Source organism: Mustelus asterias, chromosome 26 (assembly GCF_964213995.1).
Source record: "Mustelus asterias chromosome 26, sMusAst1.hap1.1, whole genome shotgun sequence".
Lineage (NCBI taxonomy): Eukaryota > Metazoa > Chordata > Chondrichthyes > Carcharhiniformes > Triakidae > Mustelus > Mustelus asterias.
This window is the reverse complement of record NC_135826.1, coordinates 37,396,929-37,420,487: the sequence shown is the minus strand read 5'-3', so window position 1 is coordinate 37,420,487 and position 23,559 is coordinate 37,396,929. Positions and strand designations below refer to the sequence as shown.

The window sequence follows — 23,559 nt, the reverse complement described above, 5'->3', positions numbered from 1 at the left end:
AATCTAACGGAGGAGAGATTGTGATTACCTTTTGATAGCAAATCAGTCTCCAGGGAAATTGGACATTTAAGTTCCCTCATCACTGTATGTTGGGAAATGCAGGATGGGATTTGGTAACAAGTACAGTAGGAGGGGGGTGTTTAGAAGTAATTTACTTTCTCCGGCTCATTTGCTGTTGTTCAGCACTGAAGCTCTGGTGGATGCACAGAGTCCCCGGTAATTAATTGTTTTAGGTTGCAGCAGTTGTCTCTCATGGTCTCTTGTGATTTTTGTTTGGATTACGTTGGGAACCTGAGTTATTGGAGTTTCGGAATGTCTGGTGAGCAATTTCATTTAGTTGAAATGAATGAAAAGAATTTTCATTTATAACACCACTTCTTAGAGCACCCCAAAACTCCTCTCTGCCAATTAATTTTGAGCTGTATTCCCTGTTATTTGTGTACATAAACAAGCAGCCAGTTTGTGGACAGCAAGGTCTTACAAACAGCAAATAAACAAATAACCAAGTAATCTGATTTTGGTATTTGAAAGAGGAATGTTGGCCAAGAATTGTTGGAGGACAAGTTGCTATTCTTCAAACAATGCTATAGGATCTTTTATGCCACCTGAACAGGCACATGGGGTCTTGGTTTGACATCTCACCTGAAAGACAGATAATGAAATCTGGATCAACTGGAGGAAAAGTAAGTTAAGTAAGGGGTGTCACGGTGGCACAGTGGTTAGCACTGCTGCCTCACAGCTCCAAGGGACCCGGGTTCAATTTCAGCCTTGGGTGACTGTGTGGAGTTTGCACATTCTCCCCGTGTCTGCGTGGGTTTCCCATAGTCCAAAGATGTGCAGGCTCGGTAGATTGGCTATGCTAAGTTGCTCCTTAGTGTCCCAAGATGTATAGATTAGATGAATTAGCCATGGGAAATGTGTGGGGTTATGGGAATGGTGGGTGTAGAAGGCTTGGGTAAGACATTCTGTATCGGTAAGAGAGTCAGTGCAGACTTGGTGGGCCGAATGTCGCCTTCTGCACTGTAGGGATTCTATAAAATAATTGAGAACTGGAATGCTGTTAGGCCCAACTAGGCTGACTCTTTTTCATAAACCAGCCTCATCTCTCCAATTCCCCAGCCCCAACTACATCCCCCTTGGCCGTCCCAAATCTGCCTGCTCTCCTTTTTCCTCGGGACCTCATCCCATTTTATCTCTAATGAATTCTTTTAATTGTCAGGGTTCCTAAGAAATTGGATGGATTTGTAGAATATCATTGACCACCTGGATTTTAAATTTAGTGGTGAAAAGTGAAATACTTTCCCTTACCTCCTACCCTATTTCTTATGTTTCAGCTAGTTCCATTCTTGCCTCCACTCGATTAGCTGCTCACTTTCACCCACTCTCTAAATTCCATTCAACACCCGATCTGTCACTTACTCCCATGGAATCTGCCAACCTCTTCTGTCTGACTCGACTGATGAGGCACATCTTCATGCCTGGCTCCCTTGTTCATACAAGCGGTACATGAACTGACCTCAGTCTGTGTCTGGTCAATGGAGGGTACACGACAGAGCTTATTTCACAGCAGATACACAGCAGTTCACTTTTGCTAATAATAGGGTGTGTATAAGAGCTATAAGTAGAATGAATGAGACCAAGTTGTTTCATTATAAGATGCTGCTGCATCACTTGAGTGACATGTTATGCATTCTGGAAGTGTTTTGTCATTTTCCTACCAAATGGGGTGCGAAATAATTTAGTTTTTATTCAACAGCAACAATAAATCAACACTCCTGAATAATACAACCAGCTACTCTTAATGTTTTGGGGTGTGACTGAATCATTCCACTCTGTCATTTATGGGCACTATATACCTCCTGACTAAAAAAATAAACAGAGTCACAGTGTAACCCAGGGACTTTGCAGGTACATAGTGCAAGTAATGGTTGAGTGAAGCAGTTCTATGCCTGTCTTGAACACCAGGCATTCACACCCTTTTGCTAGTAGATGTGAGAAAAATAAAGATGGGAGTTGAGACTTATTGACAGGACTTAATAGAGGGAGCTTAACTCAGTATCTAACCTGCATTATATCTGAACATTGAATGCTTGGTGGGGCAGTATATGGGAAACTTTACTCTTCATTTAATCTATGCTGCACCTGACCTGCGAGTATTTGGTGCTGATATAGAGCATCTGAAATAGTACACTCCATACCTTACTTTGAGGAGCACAAAATATGAGCAATGTATCATTAAACCTATTGTCAAGGCTGCAAACGGGAGAGTTAACCTTGAGTAGAGCTCGCATTTTATGTCCATATAGGTCAAAGACATTGGCCCACATGACATTCCAGTCTACTTGAACTCTTCAGACAGTTCAATGTTTTGGTATTTAATAGTCAACTTTTGTTTTTCTTTATCTTGCAAACAGACTTACAGCCAGCTTGCACAACCCATCCAACAGGCAAAGGCCATGAACCTTCAGTTCCGATCCAAGATACTCGACATTGACAACATTGATGTAAGTAATTGGCTTCAATACCGGTCTTCACCCTTATACTGTACAGCAGCAGCAGGTCCACAAATATAGCTTTGTATCTAACTCCTGCTGTATAAGATTTGGAAGTGCTTAAAGCCTGAAATGAAAGTGCCTGAAATGAAAAGTGTTCCATTCCCCACTACAAGCATCCCTCACTTACCAAGAGAGAATTAGGAAATACATAGCAGGTGGGCTAATGCCTGGAAGGGATAGGGGCGAATTTTCCCACTCCGCCCACCACGAGAATCGTAGTGGGTGAGGGGGTGGACCATTGAAAGGTCTGTTGTTCTCGGGTGGGATTTTCCCCTTTCAGGGTGAACACAGCCGGAAAATTCCGCCCACAGTGTTTTTTTTTGCACTGGCTCTCCAATAAAGGTGCATAGCCAAAACGTAAATCAATCTGTATATCTCCCTCTAACTGTCTGCCTACCAAGACAGTTTTAATGTTCGTTGCTACATTTTAAAAAATTGTTCCAAAAGCCGTGTTCACGTCCTTGAGATTGGGAATTTAAGGGCATTTGTCATTTTCATCTTAACACAACCAGCGCATGAGGAGAGGGTCACAATTTATGTACAGTGGCTGTTATATTATTTCTGTCACCGCACAATTGATATTTATTACTTCAGGACATTTGACTCAAGATCATCACCAGCTGCCTGAGGCAAGACAACAAAATGATCTCCAGAAGTAACTTTTGAATGGCACTGAAACTTATGTTGATAACAGTAGGAAATTAGATGTCCGTTAACCGAATACTTGGACATCCATTAACCAAATATATTGCAATTGGTTTCGGGTGTTCCTGAGTTTGGGTGGAGCACATCAGCTACAGAACGCTATCGAATGACTCTTGAAAAAAGATGATCTAGAGAGGTTAGCTAGCTTCGGCTAATTGGTGATGTCTTCACACTCACATAGTCTGCCAACATTCATTTTCTAGTTTTGCGTGTTGATAATGGCCAACAAAAGACTTCCAGAGCCTTTGGAACCATACTCAGCACCTTCAGTCAAGAAGAGAAAAAACAGGTGCAAGGAAAATGGTTTCTAAATTATGAGTCCAGATTTAACCAATCACAGATCAGTATCACTGCTGCTGCTGAGGCTAGTGCTGTGGTCCAGTATCCTGTTGTAGTTGACACTTCCTGTGGCCCAACATATAGAAATTAAGAGCATTAATGTACTAAGGAATAAGAAAACTTCCACTTTCTCATAAGACAGAGATAGATAGGTTCTTGATTAACAAGGGGATCAGGGGGTTATGGGGAAAAGACAGGAGAATGGGGATGAGGTAAATATCTGCCATGATTGAATGGCGGAGCAGACGCGATAGGCCGAGTGGCCCAATTCTGCTCCTATATCTTATGATGTTGGTACCTTGTGTGTTGATTTATCTCCAAGCCAATAATTGTCAGTTAACCAACAGGGGTGGCACTGCTGCCTCACAGCTCCAGGGACCTGGGTTCGATTCCCAGCTTGGGTGACTGTGCAGAGTCTGCACATTCTCCCCATGTCTGCGTGGGTTTCCTTCAGGTGCTTTGGTTTCCTCCCACAGTCCAAAGATGTGCAGGTTAGTTTGATTGGCCATGCTAAATTGACCCTTAGTGTCCCGGGATGTGTATGTTAGAGGGATTAGCAGGGTAAGTATGTGGGGTTTTGGGGATAAGGCCCGGGTGGGATTGTTGGTGCAGACTCGATGGGCCGAGTTGCCTCCTTCTGCACTGTAGAGTTTCTATGGTCATCACTAAAACAGATGATCACTTGTAATTGTGGGACCTTGCTGTGCGAAGATTGGCTGCCACACTTCGAACATTTCAACAGTGCCTACCCTTCAAAAGTATTGGCTGTCAAACACTTTTGCCCCGAGGTTGTTTAAAGTTCTTTTTATCACTGCAGCAAGCAACAATGTGGAAAGATGAAAGAAAAAACATAAAAGGGAAGGTTCCACACTGACCTCCTGATAAGCATAATAAATAGTGCTGAGTAAAGTTGAGCAATCTGGCTTTTGAGCCACTGCAGCTCAGTTAATTTGTGCTTACGTTGCTTGATGTTACAATGTTTTTCATTTGTGGGCCTTGTGGGTTGAGAAGGGCTTTTTTCTTTAACACTGGATAAATCATAAATCAAAACGTGAAGATATATTATGAGCGATTTGAGACTAATGCAAATTAATTTGGGTTTCAACTTCAGAACAAGGCTTTATGGATACACTAATAAAGTCAGAAAGCTTGGGAATTGAGGACATTATTGCAGTTTGCAAAAGAATTAGACATTTAGTCATTCTGTAAATATATGACCAGCCAGGGCCTCAGATATTTGTTTGTTCCAGCCTTAAAGTCAGAAGGCAATCATAAAAGCAAAGTTCAATAAATCTAACACAGGCACTAACTGAATGGGTGCTGCCACTACATAGCGCACTTTGTTTTGGAAAGACAGCCTCTAAGTTGTTAACTGTCTGTTTCCAAGCCCCACCATCTCACCTAACATTTTGAACTCCAGTGTTGAAGTGAGTGTCACTGCCCTTGACAACGAGGTGGCATTTGACAAACCAAGTGTGGCATTAGGGAACCCTAGCAAAATGGGAGTCAATGGGAATCAGGGGGAAAACTCTCGGTTGGCTGGAGTCAAACCTGACCTGGCACAAAGGAAGATGGTTGTGGTTGTTGAAGGTCAAACATCCCAGTTCCAGGACATCACTGCAGCAGTTCCTCAGGGTATTGTCCTAGACCCAACCATCTTCAGCTACTTCCTCAATGATCTTCCTTCAATCATAAAGTTGAAGTTTATTTATCAGTGTCACAAGTAGGCTTACATTAACACTGCAATGAAGCTACTGTGCAAATCCCCGAGTCACCATATACCAGTGCCAGTTCAGGTACATTGAGGGAGAATTTAGCATGGCCAATGCATCAAGCCAGCACATCCTTCGGACTATGGGAGGAAACCAGAGCACCCGGAGGAAACTCACGCAGGGAGAACGTGCAGACTCCGCACCGTGACCTAAACGGGGAATCGAACCTGGGTCCCTGGCGCTGTGAGGCAGCAGTGCTAACCACTGTGCCACCATGCCGCCCCAAGGGCAGAAATAGAGGTGTTCACTGATGGTTGCACAATGTTCAGCACTATTCGCAAATCCTTAGATATTGCATCAATCTGTGTCCAAATGCAGCAAGACCTGGACAATATCCAGGCTTGTGCTGACAAGTGGCAAGTAACATTCATGTCACGTAAATGCCAGACAATGACCATCTCCAACAAGAGGGAATCTCACCAACACCCCTTGACATTCAATGACAATACCATCGCTGAATCCTCTACTATCAACATCCTTGTGGATGCCATTGACCAGAAACTGAACTTGACTAGCCATATCAATACTGTGGCTAGAACAGCAGGTCAGAGGCTAGGAATCCTGTGGCGAGTAACTCACTTCCTGACTGCTCAAACCTGTCCACCATCTCCTAGGTCAGGAGTGTGATGGAATACTCTCCACTTGGCAACAAGACTCAAGAAGTTTAACACCATCCAGGACAAAGCAATCAGCTTGACAGCTTGATTGGCATCCCATCCTCAAACATTCACTCTCTCCACCACCCTCGGTGCACAATGACACCAGCGTGTACCATCTACACAATGCATTGTCGGAACTCACCAGCACTCCTTGGACAGCACTTTCTAAACCCACGATCACTACCATCTAGTAGGACAAGGGCGGCAGACACATGGGAACAGCATCACCTGGGAATTCCCCTCCAGGCCATCCAGACTTGGAAATATATTGCTGTTCCTTCACTGTCCCTGGGTCAAAATCCTGAAATTTCCTCCCTAACAACATTGTGGGTGTAGCTGCACCACATGGACTGCAGCGGTTAAAGAAGGCAGCTTACCGTCATCTTCTTAAAGGCAATTAGTGATAGGAAATAAATTCTGGCTTAGTCAGCGATGCCCACATCCTGTGAATAAAAAAAACATGAAAATGAAGTTGAAGCAGTCAGGATAGAGTTTTCAAACAGATCTCTAGAATAAGGAGAAGCAAAGAAAGGCTTCATAAACATTCAAAACATGTATGCAAGAATTTGAGAGCCACAGGGCAGACTTGTAATAAGGAAACTAAATAAAATCGGTAACTCAGGAAAATTTCTTTAGCAAAATGAAAATTAACCCACAAAACAAATTGCAACACAGGTAGGAACAAGAAACTTAACAGCTTTTGGATTGAAAGTACCACTATTTACTGAATTATCCTCGGCATTTCATTTGTTTTCGTTTCTCTGAGTGCTCTGTTTTTTCAAGGTCAGAGATTTCTATTTTGAGGGCATCCTTGGTACTTGTTTCCTGGAAGCTCCTAGCACAATGTACCTCCTTCAAGGGCAAGTGGAGAATCTTCTCCCAGCCACCTTTCCATACACACAAACACACACACCACCCCCACCAGCACTGCTGCTCCGAAAGTCTCTGAGAGTTGTGTGGGGGTGTCATGTGGTGATCTATTTTCACTCTTCCTCCCGCCCCCGCAGCTGCCAACACATTCATGTTTCCCCTTGTGTCTCTTCCTTTGGGGCACTTGCAGATCTCTGCTGTGGGGAGCAGTTTCATTTGTAAAATGTATTGCATAAAATGTCAAGAGGCTTGCATGTATTTTAATTTTATTCTAATCCCTTAAATAAACAGGACAATTATTTTGCGAGAGAATGGGGGGGATTTAGAAGATAAGAATACAATTAAAGACTTCTGATTTACTTTCAGGGAATGACTTTTATTCTCTTTAGCGGTCACATTTCTCTTTTAATCTTCTTAATGGGCAATTTCTCAGGTACTTAGAATTAATGCTTTGCTTTAAAAGTGCTCTGGGAGGATGCCTTCACTGAATTTATCCTCCAAATTCAACCTTGAAGGCAATGCCAGGAACTTGTAGCGATCTGAAAATTGTGGCTGTAGTTTCTGCAATCCACCCTTTACTACAATACAGCTCCTGTTTTCTTGCTATATTGGTGAATAATGGAAATTGACCCCCAGAATTTGATCTTGTATTCATGGTATTCACATGCAGTGGGCTTAGTACAGGGATGAAGTAAACAACAGGACAAATAACAAACTGAATTTAACAACAGCAAAGGACTGGGAATGCACATCTGGTCAGACAACTTCTGTTCAGGAACAGAAGTTGATGTGCTTCAGATCCTGGAACCTTTCCCATGACCAGAGGAACGTTGTTGAGCCTGAATTGTCACTGACTGAGTTCTGCTACTCTATAGATGCTGCCTAACCTGTTGACTATTTTCAATATTTTCCATGATTGTTATTAGATTTTCAGCATCTGTGGTGTTTTGCCTTTTTTGTTTAATAGCTGAATTTTAAGCATTCATGGTTGTGAGGTTGGTGTCAGATAATAATGAGATTGCTACAAACAAGTTGAATGATGTGTTAACATCCTATGCAGGCTCCCTGGAAAATTATGGGAGTTCCCTTTACGATCAAGTAATTTCTATACGGTCATAAACTCAATTACAGCATCTGAAAAGTCCACAGTTGGGGATTAAATAGAGAATTAAATAGGTTGCAAAAGTATCACTTGGGACATTTGAATCCCAATTCTGTTCTTTATCCAACAGAATTATAAAATTATTACAGCACAGAAAGAGACCATTCGGCCAGTCATGTCTGCGTTGACTTTCTAAAGGAACAAGTCTCAGCCTTTAGCCTTCCCCCATTGCATTGCACTTTTTTTTCAGATAATCTGAAATTGCTCTTCCCCGATGAACCTGCCCCCACTACACTGTCTGACAATGCATTCCCGATTCCAACCACTCCGTACTTGAAAGGATTTCCTTATATCAACATTGCTTCTTTTGCCAATTACCTTAAATCTATGCCACCTTGTTCTCAACCCTTCCAACAATGGGAACAGCTTTTCCATATCTACTGTATCTGGACCCTTCATGATTTAGTATGCCTGCATCAAATCTCCTCTCAACCTTCTCCAAGGAAAACAGTCCCAACCTCTCCAGTCTGTCTACACAACTGAAAATCCTTGTCCTTAGAACCATTTTGGTGAATCTTTTCTGCACTCTCTGCAATGTTATACGATGTCGGAGCAGAACTCCTGTGTTGTCTCCTCACATTCTTCCATTCAAAATTAATCACTTCACATTCTCTGTATTGAATTTCATCTGCCACATTTCCATCCATTCTACAAATCTGTCTGTCTTTCTGAATTCCACATTGTCCTCTCCACTGCTCATAATGCTTCCAATTTTGTGACATCTGCAAATTTTTAAATTGTGCCCTATACACCAAGGTCTTAGTTCATTAATAGGAGCCTAACACCGATCCCTAGGGAACTTCACTACAAACCTTCCTCCAGTCTGAAAAACATCCATTAACCATTAATGTCTGTTTCCGGTCACTCAGCTAATTTTGTATCCATGTTGCTACTGTCCCTTTTATTCCATGAGTTGTAACTTTGATCACAAGTTTGTTGTGTGTCACTTTATCAGATGCTTTTTGGAAGTCCCTCAACATCAACAGCATTAGCCTCATCAACCTCCTCTATTCCCTCATCAAAGACTCCAACAAGTTAATTAAACACAATTTTCCCTTAACAAATCCAAGCTGGCTTTCCGTAAATACTCCACAGTTGCCCAAGTGACTATTAATTTTGTCCTGAATTATCGTACCTAGAAATTTCTCCACAAACTTGCTGGGCTTATCTGTGCACCTGTTTTTGAACAAGGGTGCCACATTGGCAATGCCATTTGTGCCCAATGGATGAGACAGTTTGAGACATTTGTATCAAATGACAGCAAACAAAGACAGAATTAATTATTTGTGTGTCAAAATTACCATCTCTTTCTCCATAAAAACATCACTTGTTTTATTAGATTCTATGTGTTTTGGACAAGAATATTTCAAGAAGTAAAAAAAGACCCAAAAACCTGTCTCTTTTTGATCTCAGTCCAAACTCTCAAGCTTTCAATATTATTGCTGTTTAGAAACAGATGTAATGGTGACTATATTTATACTGTCCACTTCACTTCTTCTGTTAACTAGTTCTACAACTCAATTATCCTGTGGCTGAAATAAGCTTCCTTTTCTCTTTCTTATTTATTATCTATGTCACCATAAATTTTAACTGCTTACCATAATAGACAATTTGCCCAACAAGATTTTACAACCCCCTCAGAATTATTTAGCCTTAAATGCCTCTCCACCTAATGAAACATATCCAATCTTTCCTCGGAACATAAATTCCTGACAGTCCAAACCACACTTGCCCCCTTTCAAGGGCAGTAATATCCTACTGGAGTTAGGCACACACAGCTGCACATGGAACAGGAAATGGGGTCTGATCAAGACTTTATGTACATATCTATGTAACCCCTTCCAGACCTGTACAACCTTTCAAACTGTAGCTTCACGTTCATTCCCCAATAACTTTGCACCAATATTGATAGCTGTGCACGCAGACCATCTAAACACTCTGATCTGAAATTATCTCCCTTCAACCTCTGCCATTTCTCTTTTTAAGAAGCTTAAGCCCTATCTCTAAAATCTTTTTCACCCGTCCTAATTTCTTCTTTGGCTCAGTGTAAATTTTCATTCCATTCTTGTGACATGCCTTGGAATATTTACCGTGTTAAAGCTTCTGTATATAGTGGATAGAGCTGTGAAGAAGGCCTATAGTGTGTTAGCTTTTATTAACGGGGGTTGGAGTTTAAGAGCCGTGGGGTTATGCTGCAACTGTACAGGACCTTGGTGAGACCACATTTGGAATATTGTGTGCAGTTCTGGTCACCTCACTATAAGAAGGATGTGGAAGCGCTGGAAAGAGTGCAGAGGAGATTTACCAGGATGCTGGATGAGGAAAGGTTGAGGGAGCTAGGGCTGTTCTCTCTGGAGCAGAGAAGGCTGAGGGGAGACTTAATAGAGGTTTATAAAATGATGAAGGGGATAGATAGAGTGAACGTTCAAAGACTATTTCCTCGGGTGGATGGAGCTATTACAAGGGGGCATAACTATAGGGTTCGTGGTGGGAGATACAGGAAGGATATCAGAGGTAGGTTCTTTACGCAGAGAGTGGTTGGGGTGTGGAATGGACTGCCTGCAGTGATAGTGGAGTCAGACACTTTAGGAACATTTAAGCGGTTATTGGATAGGCACATGGAGCACACCAGGATGATAGGGAGTGGGATAGCTTGATCTTGGTTTCAGATAAAGCTCGGCACAACATCGTGGGCCGAAGGGCCTGTTCTGTGCTGTACTGTTCTATGTTCTATCTATGTTCTATAAATGCAGATTGGTGTTGTGTTCTGCAGCACTATGTTTTAGGTGAGTCCACCTTGCCCTATTTCCTACAAAATCACCATAACGTTTTGACCCTGGATCCCCCATTTTGATAAACAGAAGCTGCAATGCATGGCGAAAACCATCAAGGACTATTTGGATACAGACGCAAGCTTAGCCTGTATTTGAACCTGGCATTTGGGAAGAAGGAAGACACAGCTAAATGCCTTCTTAGCATGGCTTATTGCATTGAGCAAAAAGATAGAATCTGCAAGCATCCAGCTGTGTTCAAAGAATTTCCTGACCTCAGCTGTTTATTTGACAGCCACATTCTAAAAATATTTTGCACCCAAGTTACCGAATAACATCAATAATATAAAGAAATGATCACAGCATTCATCTTTAATAATGAGCTTATCAATGATGTGTCTTGTCACTCAAGATAGTCCCATCCAATGTTCTGAAGTGTTTTGCAGCCAAATTTTAGTGATTCTTGACTTCATTAGTTAGTGAATTATTGATAGTTTTGTACATGCTGTCTGAAGCTGGTGGATGCTTGAAGTAGCTATATGGCCTCAGTGAATACTTAATGCTGTTTTTCCTATTTGTCAGTGCAGTTAATATTAATGAGAATGCATTGACCCAACAGCATGAACTTTAGGCTAAACCTTCATTACTGGGCATTACTGGTTAGGAGGCCTGACACTGATGAATGTAAAAATGTTAGCTGCAAAGAGAAACTGAAAACACAAAAACATTTTGGAAATACATTGGTCTATAAGCCTTTGAAAAGAGACAGACTAACGTTTTAACTAATGGCCTGAATTTTTCGCCTGTCAGATGCATTGTACATTTTACAGGCTTGGAAGCAAGTACAAAATGCACTTCTGGCCACAGTTGGCCCCAGAATGGAGTTTCACGCTGGCTGGCGAGTTAATGGGCAGCCAGATTGAAATGCTGTGAAACGCTGAGCACTGCTGAGGAGGGTGGGAATAGGGCAGGCACTGAGTAATGTGGGAGGGGGGTCCAGGCTGGAGCTTCTACTGTGCTCTTTCAGGGGGACAGCTACTGCGGAGCTGACTCAGGGGGCTGCAGACCTCAGAAAAATAAATGGCGACAGAAAAACTATGCAGAATGTGTCGAGGCGGCACATTCATATACAAACTTCAGTCCCCAGATGCCTTTTTTAATTTTTATTTCAGCCCAGACAGTTCATCCTGCCCTGGATCTGGGTTGAAGCTAAAACGTTAAAGCCACCTGGCCAATCAGCCTGCCCACCATCCGTAAAAGCAGGTGGGACACACAGAATTGCAGTCAATTGGCCCCTTTATGGGCTAAATCGCCTGCTTGATAGCGGACGTATTTCAGACTATCGCGCCACCGCAGACCGAAATATTGCACGAGACATCGGGATGCGCGTCTGATGTCTTCTGCGATTTCACGCACACCCAGGTCGGATGTGTGCTCGCCTGAGCTATGTAACGTTCCAGTCAGTGTGTTTTAGCAAAGGTCTCCTGCTGTAATTTAACTTTTGCTTTTTAGATACCCTCAGTTTCCCACATTTTTTATTTACACTTTGGTTGAGGGCCTGTTTTTCGGCCTATCCTGATTCCCTTCTCAGATGCAGTGGTGTGTGGCTCTGTGTGCAGGGCTCTGGGGGATTGGCACAATAGGATGGTGAGGAAACCCCCAGAGGTGGGAAGTAAGATGGGTTGCAAATACCTACTAACTAAATAAAACGTTGTTTTTTATTGATCAGTTACATGCCAAAGGCAGCTATATTCACCTAATTCAGTTGAATAATGGTGTTTATTATGCCTCAGGCCCATAAAAAGTTAGCACTAAATGCTGGTATTAATAACTAAAGTGATCCATTCCAAACTACGTATAAACTAAGCTACTCGCTATCCGTTTTATTCAATACTTGTAAAGATGTGTCGGCCTGGCCGCGTTAGAAGCCCCAGCGCCTCTTGAGTAACAGGAGGGGTAGAAGCCCATGTTACTCTGAACATTTCCATCGCTTGTACGCCATGGTCTGATGTTGTATTCTAGTACAGTCAACCTTTGTCCAGCATTTGGCTGGTTTAAATAATAATGGCATTTTAAATTAATGTTTTCTCTGACAAAATGGAATAGTAACAACTAGACTTCACCTACAGCACAATAACGGGATGACATGAAAGATAAACCTCATGTTTCACTGAGTGTTGATCTTGTTTTTTTGGATGAAATGCAACAGCTGAATATGATGTAAAGTTGAATTTTTATGGTGTGATTTTTTTTTAACATCCCGGTGCTCAGGTCCCTGGATTATAAGTTCTGTAAACTTCAAAGCAGCAAGAAAATATCTTAACTTGCGCTGATTATGATTAGATTGTTTCCTTTTAAATTGCTGGAGTAAATTCGGTTGAATTCCTGTTGGAATGCAAAGAAACATAGAAACCCCTACAATACAGAAAGAGGCCATTCGGCCCATCGAGTCTGCACCGACCACAATCCCACCCAGGCCCTACCCCCATATCCCTACATATTTACCCCGCTAATCCCTCTAATCTACGCATCCCGGGACACTAAGGGGAAATTTTAGCATGGCCAATCAACCTAGCCCGCACATCTTTGGACTGTGGGAGGAAACCGGAGCACCCGGAGGAAACCCACGCAGACACGAGGAGAATGTGCAAACTCCACACAGACAGTGACCCGAGCCGGGAATGGAACCCAGGTCCCTGGAGCTGTGAAGCAGCAGTGCTAACCACTGTGCTACCATGCCGCACAATGTTTATCGCAATGTTTATCCATGTACGGTGAAGCAGTCATATTCTGCTCTCAGAATGGCAGCCTGGCTAAGATTGAAGCCTTGTTTTGTGAGAATTGTCTCTAGGATTCCCTCTCCATTCCAGTTGTGCTCTTTTCGCAGTATGTTACATTTTACAGCCTGAAACCTCTGGTTGCTTTGACTTCAATTTCCTGAAAGCACTGAATCTTGCTGGGATGTGATTCCATGGAAACCAGTCACCTTCCAACTGTTCACTCATGGACTCTTAATGAGTGAACTGTAGGCAGTGAACATCGGCAGGCAATGCCTGCTTTACAAGCCCAATATTGTCATTATCTGATGGAATGCACTGCACTTTACAACAGGCATCACTGAATAATGGTCAGCAGCAATTTGGGCTGATTACTTTCCCCCCTGTAATCCAGAGGCCAATTCCAGCAACCCTACTACCAGCCCAGCTGAAGTCAGCTAACTCGATCCAGATTTGGAATTGAACCTAAGACTTCTGTTTCATTTAACTCTCTACTCATTGCCATAACCAGCTGAGACAATGGGAAGTCAGGAAACCAAAACAGGAACGACATGGTAAATAGTGCATCATCGTCTCAACTTAGGGCAGTGTTAAGCTTTGTAATAGCAAAAGAAAAATCTAATTTCCTTCACTGATTGATTTACCCTGTGCTGGTATCACTGCAATGACAATGCATTTCATGCCACAGAATCAGGCGAGCCCACTCCAATCGGTTTCTATAAACTACTGATTGAATTGAACTGTCAAGTGGAGCTTCCTTGTAAAAGGGAACGTATTGATGGCTTGTGGGAGTGTGGAACGGAGGAGCATTTCTTGCGGACTGACACTGTTTGTTTCTATTTGATTGCAGTTGGCTATGGGGAAAATGATGGAGCAGGGACCCGTTCTAATTATCACCTTCCAGGCTCAGCTTGTCATGGTCATCAAGAACCACAATGGAGAGGTGGTGGAGGGCAACCCGGTATGTAATTCGCAGTCCTTGAAAATGGCACTGAGCGTAACACAAATGCTGTCTGAACTGAGAATCTATTGGAGCCTATGTACACCTTCTGTAAAATATTGTCACTATAAAATCGTGTCACTATAAACAGCCTTAGAGTGAATTGCCTTAGCTGATGGAAGGCAATCTCTTTGTAAAAATCAGCTGGTTTTCATGAAGTGGCAATGTTTGTTTACTTGGCGCACAAATAAAAAAATTAAAAATTGTGAGAAATAAGAGTTGTGGAATAAGATTTTAGGAAAGGGCATTTAAGTTAAGATCATGAGCCCATTTGATCTTATTTCTAGCGAGAAAAAGGATCAAGGGATAGAAACCAGGGAGGTGAGGTTGATTCTTTGGATATTTTTGGGGCATCTTTGCCCTTGCAAATTCCCATTTTCTATGGTTTGGGTTGCAATCCGTACATTGACAGTGAGAGTAGTATTAGACCTGGTTGTGATTCTCTTCTCTTCCCATACCCTTCACTTTGGCCGATTACTTGCTGATATTCACTGAATAGACTTGAACATTAAGAATGACTGTGTGACTGAAACGCGGGGGAAAAGTCCTGACCCTGCTCGAATAGGAAAAAACACATGTAAGGTTTTTCATCTGGAAGACCCCTCAAAGTCTGAAAGATATTCATTTCACAAAGAAGCTGAGGAAATGCAGCTCAGTGACATCAGTCATGTAGGAACAGAGCTCTGGTCCCTATTGAACCATTCAACAGCAAGCATGGGAGAGAAACCAGCTGTGATTGGAGGAGCGGTGAAAGCTGGCAGCTGCAAGTGAAGTAAAGTATTTATTAGTCACAAGTAGGCTTACATTAACACTGCAATGAAGTTACTGTGAAAATTCCCTAGTTGCCACACTCCGGCGCCTGTTCGGGTACACGGAGGGAGAATTTGGCATAGCCAATCTACCTAACCAGCACATCTTTCAGACTGTGGGAGGAAACAGGAGCACCCTCCGGTTTCCTCCCGGAAATGCCATACAGACAAGGTGGGAATTGATCCGGGGTCCCTGGCGCTGTGAGGCAGCAGTGCTAACCACTGTGCCACTGCCCTTGTATGTGAAGGCCTCTAGGACCTCTGTTCACCAAGCTTTCCCGTGGCTCTGGCCACTTTGACACCGTTCCTGGTGCTCCGGCTCGACTCCGGCTGCGTTCCCCAATCCTCAGTGATCCCCTCGTTTTTGGTGCTTCTTTGGCAGGCCTCAGTCCTTGCTCCAGGTCTCTCTTCCTCTCTCTCCCCCACCACCCTTCACGCCGATATAGTGAGGGTGAGTGAGAGAGTGGCTGGGTGTGTGGGTTGTCAGGGCAGTTGGGTGTGTGTGAGGGGTGTGTGCGCATGCACGAGGAAGATGCGCGCCCATATCTAAGGCATTAAACTTGGTTGAATAAATCAATTTGCACATTTTCTGTTTTAAAATTCACAAAATTGCACATAATTACATATCTTAAATGCCAACAAAGAGGACAGGAAAAGAGTCAAATAATGTATTTTTGTTTTTGCATTTGTATGCAAAGATAGCATTTAAATCTACTAGTGGATCCCCCATTGTGTGAGTCGTGACTGTTCAGATGTAGTAAGAAGTCTCACAACACCAACTTAAAGTCCAACAGGTTTATTTGGCAGCAAAAGCCACCAGCTTTTGAAGCGCTGCTCCTTCATCAGGTGAGTGGGATTTCAGTTCACAAACAGGGTATATAAAGACACACAAACTCAATTTACAAAATAATGGTTGGAATGCGAGTCTACGCAGGCAATCACGTCTTAAAGGTACAGACAATGTGAGTGCAGAGAGGGTTAAGCACAGGTTAAAGAGATGTGCATTGTTTCCAGCTAGGACAGTTAGTGAGATTTTGCAAGCCCAGGCAAGTCGTGGGGATTACAGATAGTGTGACATGAACCCAAGATCCCGGTTGAGGCCGTCCTCATGTGTGCGGAACTTGGCTATCAGTCTCTGCTCAGCGATTCTGCGCTGTCGTGAGTCGTGAAGGCCGCCTTGGAGAACGCTTACCCGAAGATCAGAGGCCGAATGCCCGTGACTGCTGAAGTGTTCCCTGACTGGAAGGGAACACTCCTGCCTGGTGATTGTTGAGCGGTGTTCATTCATCCGTTGTTGTAGCGTCTGCATGGTCTCCCCAATGTACCATGCCTCGGGACATCTTTTCCTGCAGCATATCAGGTAGACAACGTTGGCCAAGTTGCAAGTGTACGTACCATGTACCTGGTGGGATGGTATTCTCACGTGAGATGACGACATCCGTGTCGATGATCCAGCACGTCTTGCAGAGGTTGCTGTATCAGGGTTGGGTGGTGTCGTGGTCACTATTCTCCTGGAGGCTGGGTAGTTTGCTGCGGACAATGGTCTGTTTGAGGTTGTGCGGTTGTTTGAAGGCAAGAAGTGGGGGTGTGAGGATGGCCTTGGCGAGATGTTCCTCTCCATCAATGACATGTTGAAGGCTCCGGAGAAGATGTCGTAGCTTCTCCGCTCCGGGGAAGTACTGGACGACGAAGGGTACTCTGTCCGCCGTGTCCCGTGTTTGTCTTCTGAGGAGGTCGTTGCGGTTTTTCGATGTGGCGCGTCGGAACTGTCGATCGATGAGTCGAGCACCATATCCTGTTCTTATGAGGGCATCTTTCAGCGTCTGGAGGTGTCTGTTGCGATCCTCCTCATCCGAGCAGATCCTGTGTATACGGAGGGCTTGTCCGTAGAGGATGGCTTCTTTAACGTGTTTAGGGTGGAAGCTGGAGAAGTGGAGCATCATGAGGTTATCCGTGGGCTTGCGGTACAGTGAGGTGCTGAGGTGACCATCCTTGATGGAGATGCGTGTGTCCAAGAATGCAACCGATTCCGGAGAGTAGTCCATGGTAAGTCTGATGGTGGGATGGAACTTGTTGATGTCATCATATAGTTGTTTCAGTGATTATTCACCATGAGTCCAAAGGAAGAAAATGTCATTGATGTATCTAGTGTATAGCATTGGTCGAAGGTCCTGTGCTGTGAAGAGATCTTGTTATCATCCCCTACGACCATCCCCTACGGACAAGGATCTGCTCAGATGAGGAGGATCGCAACAGACACATCTGGACGCTGAAAGATGCCCTCACAAGAACAGGATATGGCGCTCGACTCATCGATCAACAGTTCCGACGCGCCACAGTGAAAAACCGCACCGACCTCCTCAGAAGACAAACACAGGACACGGCGGACAGGGTACCCTTCGTCATCCCCGGAGCAGGGAAGCTACGACATCTTCTCCGGAGCCTTCAACATGTCATTGATGAAGACGAACATCTGCCAAGGCCATCCCCACACCCCCACTTCTTGCCTTCAAACAACCGCACAACCTCAAACAGACCATTGTCCACATCAAACTACCCAGCCTTCAGGAGAACAGTGACCACAACACCACACAACCCTGCCACAGCAACCTCTGGAAGACGTGCCGGATCATCGACAAGGATGCCATCATCTCACGTGAGAACACCATCCACCAGGTACACGATACATACACTTGCAACTTGGCCAACGTTGTCTACCTGATACGCTGCAGGAAAGGATGTCCCAAGGCATGGTACATTGGGGAGACTAGGCAGACGCTATGACGACGGATGAATGAACACCGTTCAACAATCACCAGGCAAGAGTGTTCTCTTCCTATTGGGGAACACTTCAGCGGTCACAGGCATTCAGCCTCTGATCTTCGGGTAAGTGTTCTCCAAGGTGGCCTTCACGACTCACGATAGCGCAGAATCGCTGAGCAGAGACTGATAGCCAAGTTCCGCACACATGAGAACGGCCTCAACCGGGATCTTGGGTTCATGTCACACTATCTGTAACCCCCACGACTTGCCTGGGCTTGCAAAATCTCACTAACTGTCCTGGCTGGAGACGCATCTCTTTAACCTGTGCTTAACCCTCTCTCCACTCACATTGTCTGTACCTTTAAGACTTGATTGCCTGTGGAGACTCGAATTCCAACCATTATTTTGTAAATTGAGTTTGTGTCTTTATATGCCCTGTTTGTGAACTGAAATCCCACTCACCTGATGAAGAAGCAGCGCTCCGAAAGCTCGTGGCTTTTGCTGCCAAATAAACCTGTTGGACTTTAACCTGGTGTTGTGAGACTTCTTACTGTGTTTACCCCAGTCCAACGCTGGCATCTCCACATCAGGTTCAGATGTAAACAGAATATAAAGCACGGAAATGGGTCATTTAGCCCGTGCAGTCCACGCCGGCATTTATCCTCTAAACTAGCTGCCTCTCATATTTTCTCATCTAAATCTATCATTAAAACCCTCCAGACTTGTCTAGTTTCCCCTGAAATGCATCTATACTGTTCACTTTGACTACTCCCTGTGCTATTGAATTCCTTGTTCCACATAAGTTTCTTCTGAAGTCCCTGTCTTATATCGATGGTCTCTAGTTATGCTGTTCCTCTCAAGTGAAATCATTTCCACTTATCCAATCTTATCAAAACTTCTCATAATTTTTCACAATTTTTAAGGTCTTTATTGAACCTTTATTAAGTCTCATCTTGTCCCTTTAGCAAGAGAAAAGATAGTCAACCATTTAACCCTTTCCTGATTTGGACCCATACATTTCTGGTATCATCTTTGTGTATTTCCACTGTACGCGCTCCAATGGCTCTATATCCTTTTTATTATCCGGTGACCAGAACTGCATGCAGTACTCTTAATTGTGGTCTAATCAAGATATGGTACAGGTTCAGCATCACTTACCTAATTTTCAGTTCCATCCCTCTCGAAAGCCTAATGCCCATTTTTTTATGACCTTCCTTACCTGTGGTGCAACTTTTAGTCACTGATGTATTTGTACTGCATCTTTCGAATAATAAGTGATTTCCTCCCCCCCCCACCCCCCCCTCATTTAACTGCAGTAAGTTCTGTTTGTCAATTTTTTGCTGATTCTGCAAGTTTATTAATGCCTTCCTGTTGCAGTCCTAATTAGTATTGACAATGCCCCCTCCCCATTTGGTGTCATCCGCAAATATGGAAATTGTGTTTTTGATTCCAAGGTCCAAATTGTTAACGTAAATGTGAATAGTGTAGGTCCCAGCACTGATCCTCGTGGGACGGTATTTCCTACTTTCTGCCACTCCGAATAACTACCCTTTACTCCCACTCTCTGTTTTGGTTTGAAGACAGCTAGCAATCCATCCTGCCACATGCCTCCTGACTGCACATTCTTTGACCTTATTCGTTAGTCTATTATGGGATACCTTATTGAATGCCCTTTTAAAATCCAGATAATTCACATCTACTGCATTACCATTATCTACTCAAAATATGAAGTAGAGTTGGTAAAACAGGATTTCTGCAACTCATGCTGACTATTGATGCTTCTTTGTTTCTGGTTGTTTTTCTATTCTCTCCTTTGGTAGGGATTCCACTGGCAGAGTGGTTAGCACTGCTGCCTCACAGCACCAGGGACCCGGGTTCGATTCCCAACTTGGGTCACTGTCTGTGCGGAGTCTGCACGTTCTTCCCGTGTCTGCGTGGGTTTCCTCCGGGTCCTCCGGTTTCCTCCCACAGTCCGAAAGACGCGATGGTTAGGTGCATTGGCCATGCTAAATTCTCCCTCAGTGTACCACACCGGCGTCAGAATGTGGCGACTAGGGGATTTTCACAGTAACTTCATTGCAGTGTTAATGTAAGCCTATTTGTGACACTAATAAATAAACTTAAAACTTAGCTTACTACTGACATTAAGCTGACTGGCCTGTGATTTCCTGGCCATGTTCCACCTCTTAAAAATATTGATTACATTAGCTATCTGCCAGTCTTCTGGCACTGCACCTTTTTCTAATTATTAAACATGAGGAGGAAGGCCTCTTTTATTTCTTCCTTAGATTCTGTTAAAATACGTGGATGCAATGCATCTGGTTCAGGGGTTTTATCTTTGTGTTTGATTAGTTCATTCAATACATTCTTGTTTTTATTTTAACTTTATTTATCTCATTGCTCCTCTCATCATTCAAAGTCAGTCAACAATTTCTATCCCCTGGTAAATTCTAAAGCAAAATAACTATTCAGTATTTTTGCCCTCTATTATTACCTGTGGAATTATCTTGTCTCTGCCATAACAGTCCCATTTCAATCCCAGCCTTCCTTTTTAATTGATATGCTGGTAAAATATTTTATTATTTTGTTTCATGTTCCTTGATATTTTCATTTCATAATTTTTCTTTGCTTTTCTTAATTGTTTTTTGACATCTCAGCTAATCTCTTTGTTTTCCTATCATGCACTCATGCCTACATAGTTAATGTGCAAAACAGATAATGTCCCAGACCCTACCGTCACTGTTCCTGGATGTGTCCTGTCCCACCAGCAAGGCAGACCCAGCAGAACTGTTCTCAACCACAATCTGTAACCATGTGGCCCGACATATCTCCCACTCTACCACTACCTCCAAGCCAGGGGATTAATCCTGGTTCAATGAAGAGTGCAGAAAGGCATGACAGGCATATCTAAAATGAGGTTTCAACCTGGTGATGCTACAACACAGGACAGAGCTAAGCAATTCCATAATCATCGGATCAGATCTAAGCTCTGAAGTCCTAAACAAGGGGTTGGCTGTCCTGATGAGTGCAAGAGGAAAAGCTTTGACAGTATTGTCTCTTTTTTTTTTTGCAATACTCAAGTTCTGTACTACCAAATGACAATATGAGACATTAGTTAGTCTTTGTAACTTTCGGACTCCTCTGCTGTCCACATACTTAATATACATAACAGATAATGTTCCAGACACCACTGTCACTTCCAGGATGTGTCCTATCCCACCAGTAGGACAGACCCAGCAGAGGTGACAGCACAGTGGCATTCAGTCAGGAGGGAGTTTCCTTGGGAGTTCTGAACATCGGCTCTGAACCCCATGAAGTCTCATGGCACCAGGCCAAAACTGGGCAAGGAAACTTCCTACTGATTACCACATATCCTTCCCATCAGCTGGAGAATCAGTACTCCTCCAAGCCAGGGGATCAATGCTTTAACAGCATTGTCTCTTTTTTTGTTAATAATATTCAAGTTCTGTACTACCAAATGACAATATGTAACATATCAGTTAATCTTTGTAACTTTCATGGTACAGAGCTTCACCTTAATAGCAGAATAATATGTTGTGCAATATATGGTTTTAATGCTCATATCTTATTTTTAAAAAGGGTATCCTCTAACTTACGAGCAATGTCATGTGGGATGTAACACATTCAGATATACACAAATGCTCTGTGGGATCATTTTGCTTTGTCATTTATATGGCAAAATGGGTAGACCTGTAGAACATTACAACAATTCTGGAATCCCATGTAGTAAAAACAGAATTTGACTTGCATGCTTCTGGAAACTTGTGGCTTTAGTGGGTGCAGATGTCTGACTATCCAAAAGGTTTTAACAAATACTGGCGACTTGAGTTGAGTCTGAATAAGATAATTGGAAGAAAATCATTTTCACACCTCGTATTCAGGATAATGTGATTGGCCTTTCACAGTGACTGCTGGAGTGGCGATATATCAGGTAGCATCTTTGAAAAGAGAGACTGAGTTAATATTTCAAAACCGATGGCAGGTCATTGGCCTGAAACGTTAACTCTTCTGTCTCCAGATGTTGCCGGGACCTGTTGAGTTTTCCACCTTTTCCGATTTTTATTTCAAATTCTCTGCGCCTGCGGTGTTTCACTTTTGAATTCAGTTCAACAAATCCGGTGCCTCAAACCTCAGCGACAGTTAAGGGCAGGTGTAATTAGTTAGCTTCAGAGCCTCCTTAATTCGAATGTTTGTTAAAATTTATAGATGTATTTAATAATAGGTTGCTTCAAAGCAGTTCCGCAAAGCCCACGATATTAGAGTAATTGGAAAGATGGGTATGTTGATTTGATTTACATTACAGCGCACAGAATGTCTGCTCTAGGATTGCTGTGTCAACTTTTCATATTAAATTAGCCTCTTTAAAATGGGCCATATTGATGGACTCATTTTAAGGCCTTATACGAGGTTCCATTTATGTTAGTATTTCACTCAGACAGCAGTAAATCAGTAAGTTGCATAAGAGCTTTAATGATAATTGCTGGAGTGTTTTTGCAGTGAACAGTGTGCTCATTTTTTTCTTTCTTTCCCCCTCCCCCACTCCCTTTTTTGTATCTCTCCCAGGATAAAGTCTTGAGGATGCTTTACGTGTGGGCTCTTTGCAGAGATCAAGACGAGCTTAACCCGTATGCTGCATGGAGGCTCCTGGATATTTCTGCATCAAGCTCAGAACAGATCCTATAAAGGGAAGGGCTTGAGAATCAGGATTCCTGCACTGTTCCATCGGGAAATGTCTCTGCCAAAATGTGCCCACAAACTTTTGTGTGTGCCACATGATGTTTCAGCCGGCAGAGCCTTAAGACTCGAGGGTGCTTATGTGTCAAAAGAGGACTGAGGAGGTTTTGGTGCCACCATATACCGTACATGAAAGCACGAGTACCCAGGTCCATGGGTAGCAGTGGGAGTAAAGCATGGCTGCTGTATTGTAAATAATTTGTATTAAATAAAAAGTAGAACTTTTTCTAATAGTATGATATTTGGTTGAGAGTTCCCCTTTTTGCCAGTTCCCTTTGTTGTTCCATCTTCCCAGCTGTTGTATTTAATGTAAAATACCCAATTGATCTCCAATCCTCAGAGGATAATAGTAGGGAAGCAAGGTGGTGGCATAGTGGTATTGTTGCTGGACTAGTAATCCAGAAACCCAGTGTAATGCTCTGGGGACTCGGGTTCGAATCCCACCATGGCAGATGATGAAATTTGAATTCCTTCAGGTGATGTTCAACATTGAGGAGTACTGATTCAGAATTCAGTCTTATTAAGCCCAACTAGGCTGAACCTTTTTCATGGGCCAGCCAACTTTATCTCTCTGGATTTTACCATATTCACCAACCTCCCCTATATCCGTCATCCTCATGTT

General features: G+C 43.2%; 1 protein-coding gene across 2 annotated transcripts in view; it reads left to right on the top strand.

Moving 5' to 3' along the window:
* timm44 (translocase of inner mitochondrial membrane 44 homolog (yeast)) overlaps nt 1–23,162 on the top strand; it is an 80,206-nt gene extending 57,044 nt beyond the window's left edge. For both annotated transcript variants that reach the window (XM_078198476.1, XM_078198475.1), the window contains exons 11-13: nt 2,415–2,504; nt 14,461–14,571; nt 22,767–23,162. In XM_078198476.1, coding sequence (XP_078054602.1) covers nt 2,415–2,504; nt 14,461–14,571; nt 22,767–22,886 — 321 coding nt within the window. In that variant the 3' untranslated portion in view covers nt 22,887–23,162. The remainder of the gene's footprint in view (nt 1–2,414; nt 2,505–14,460; nt 14,572–22,766) is intronic.
* The last annotated feature ends 397 nt before the right edge of the window (nt 23,163–23,559 follow it).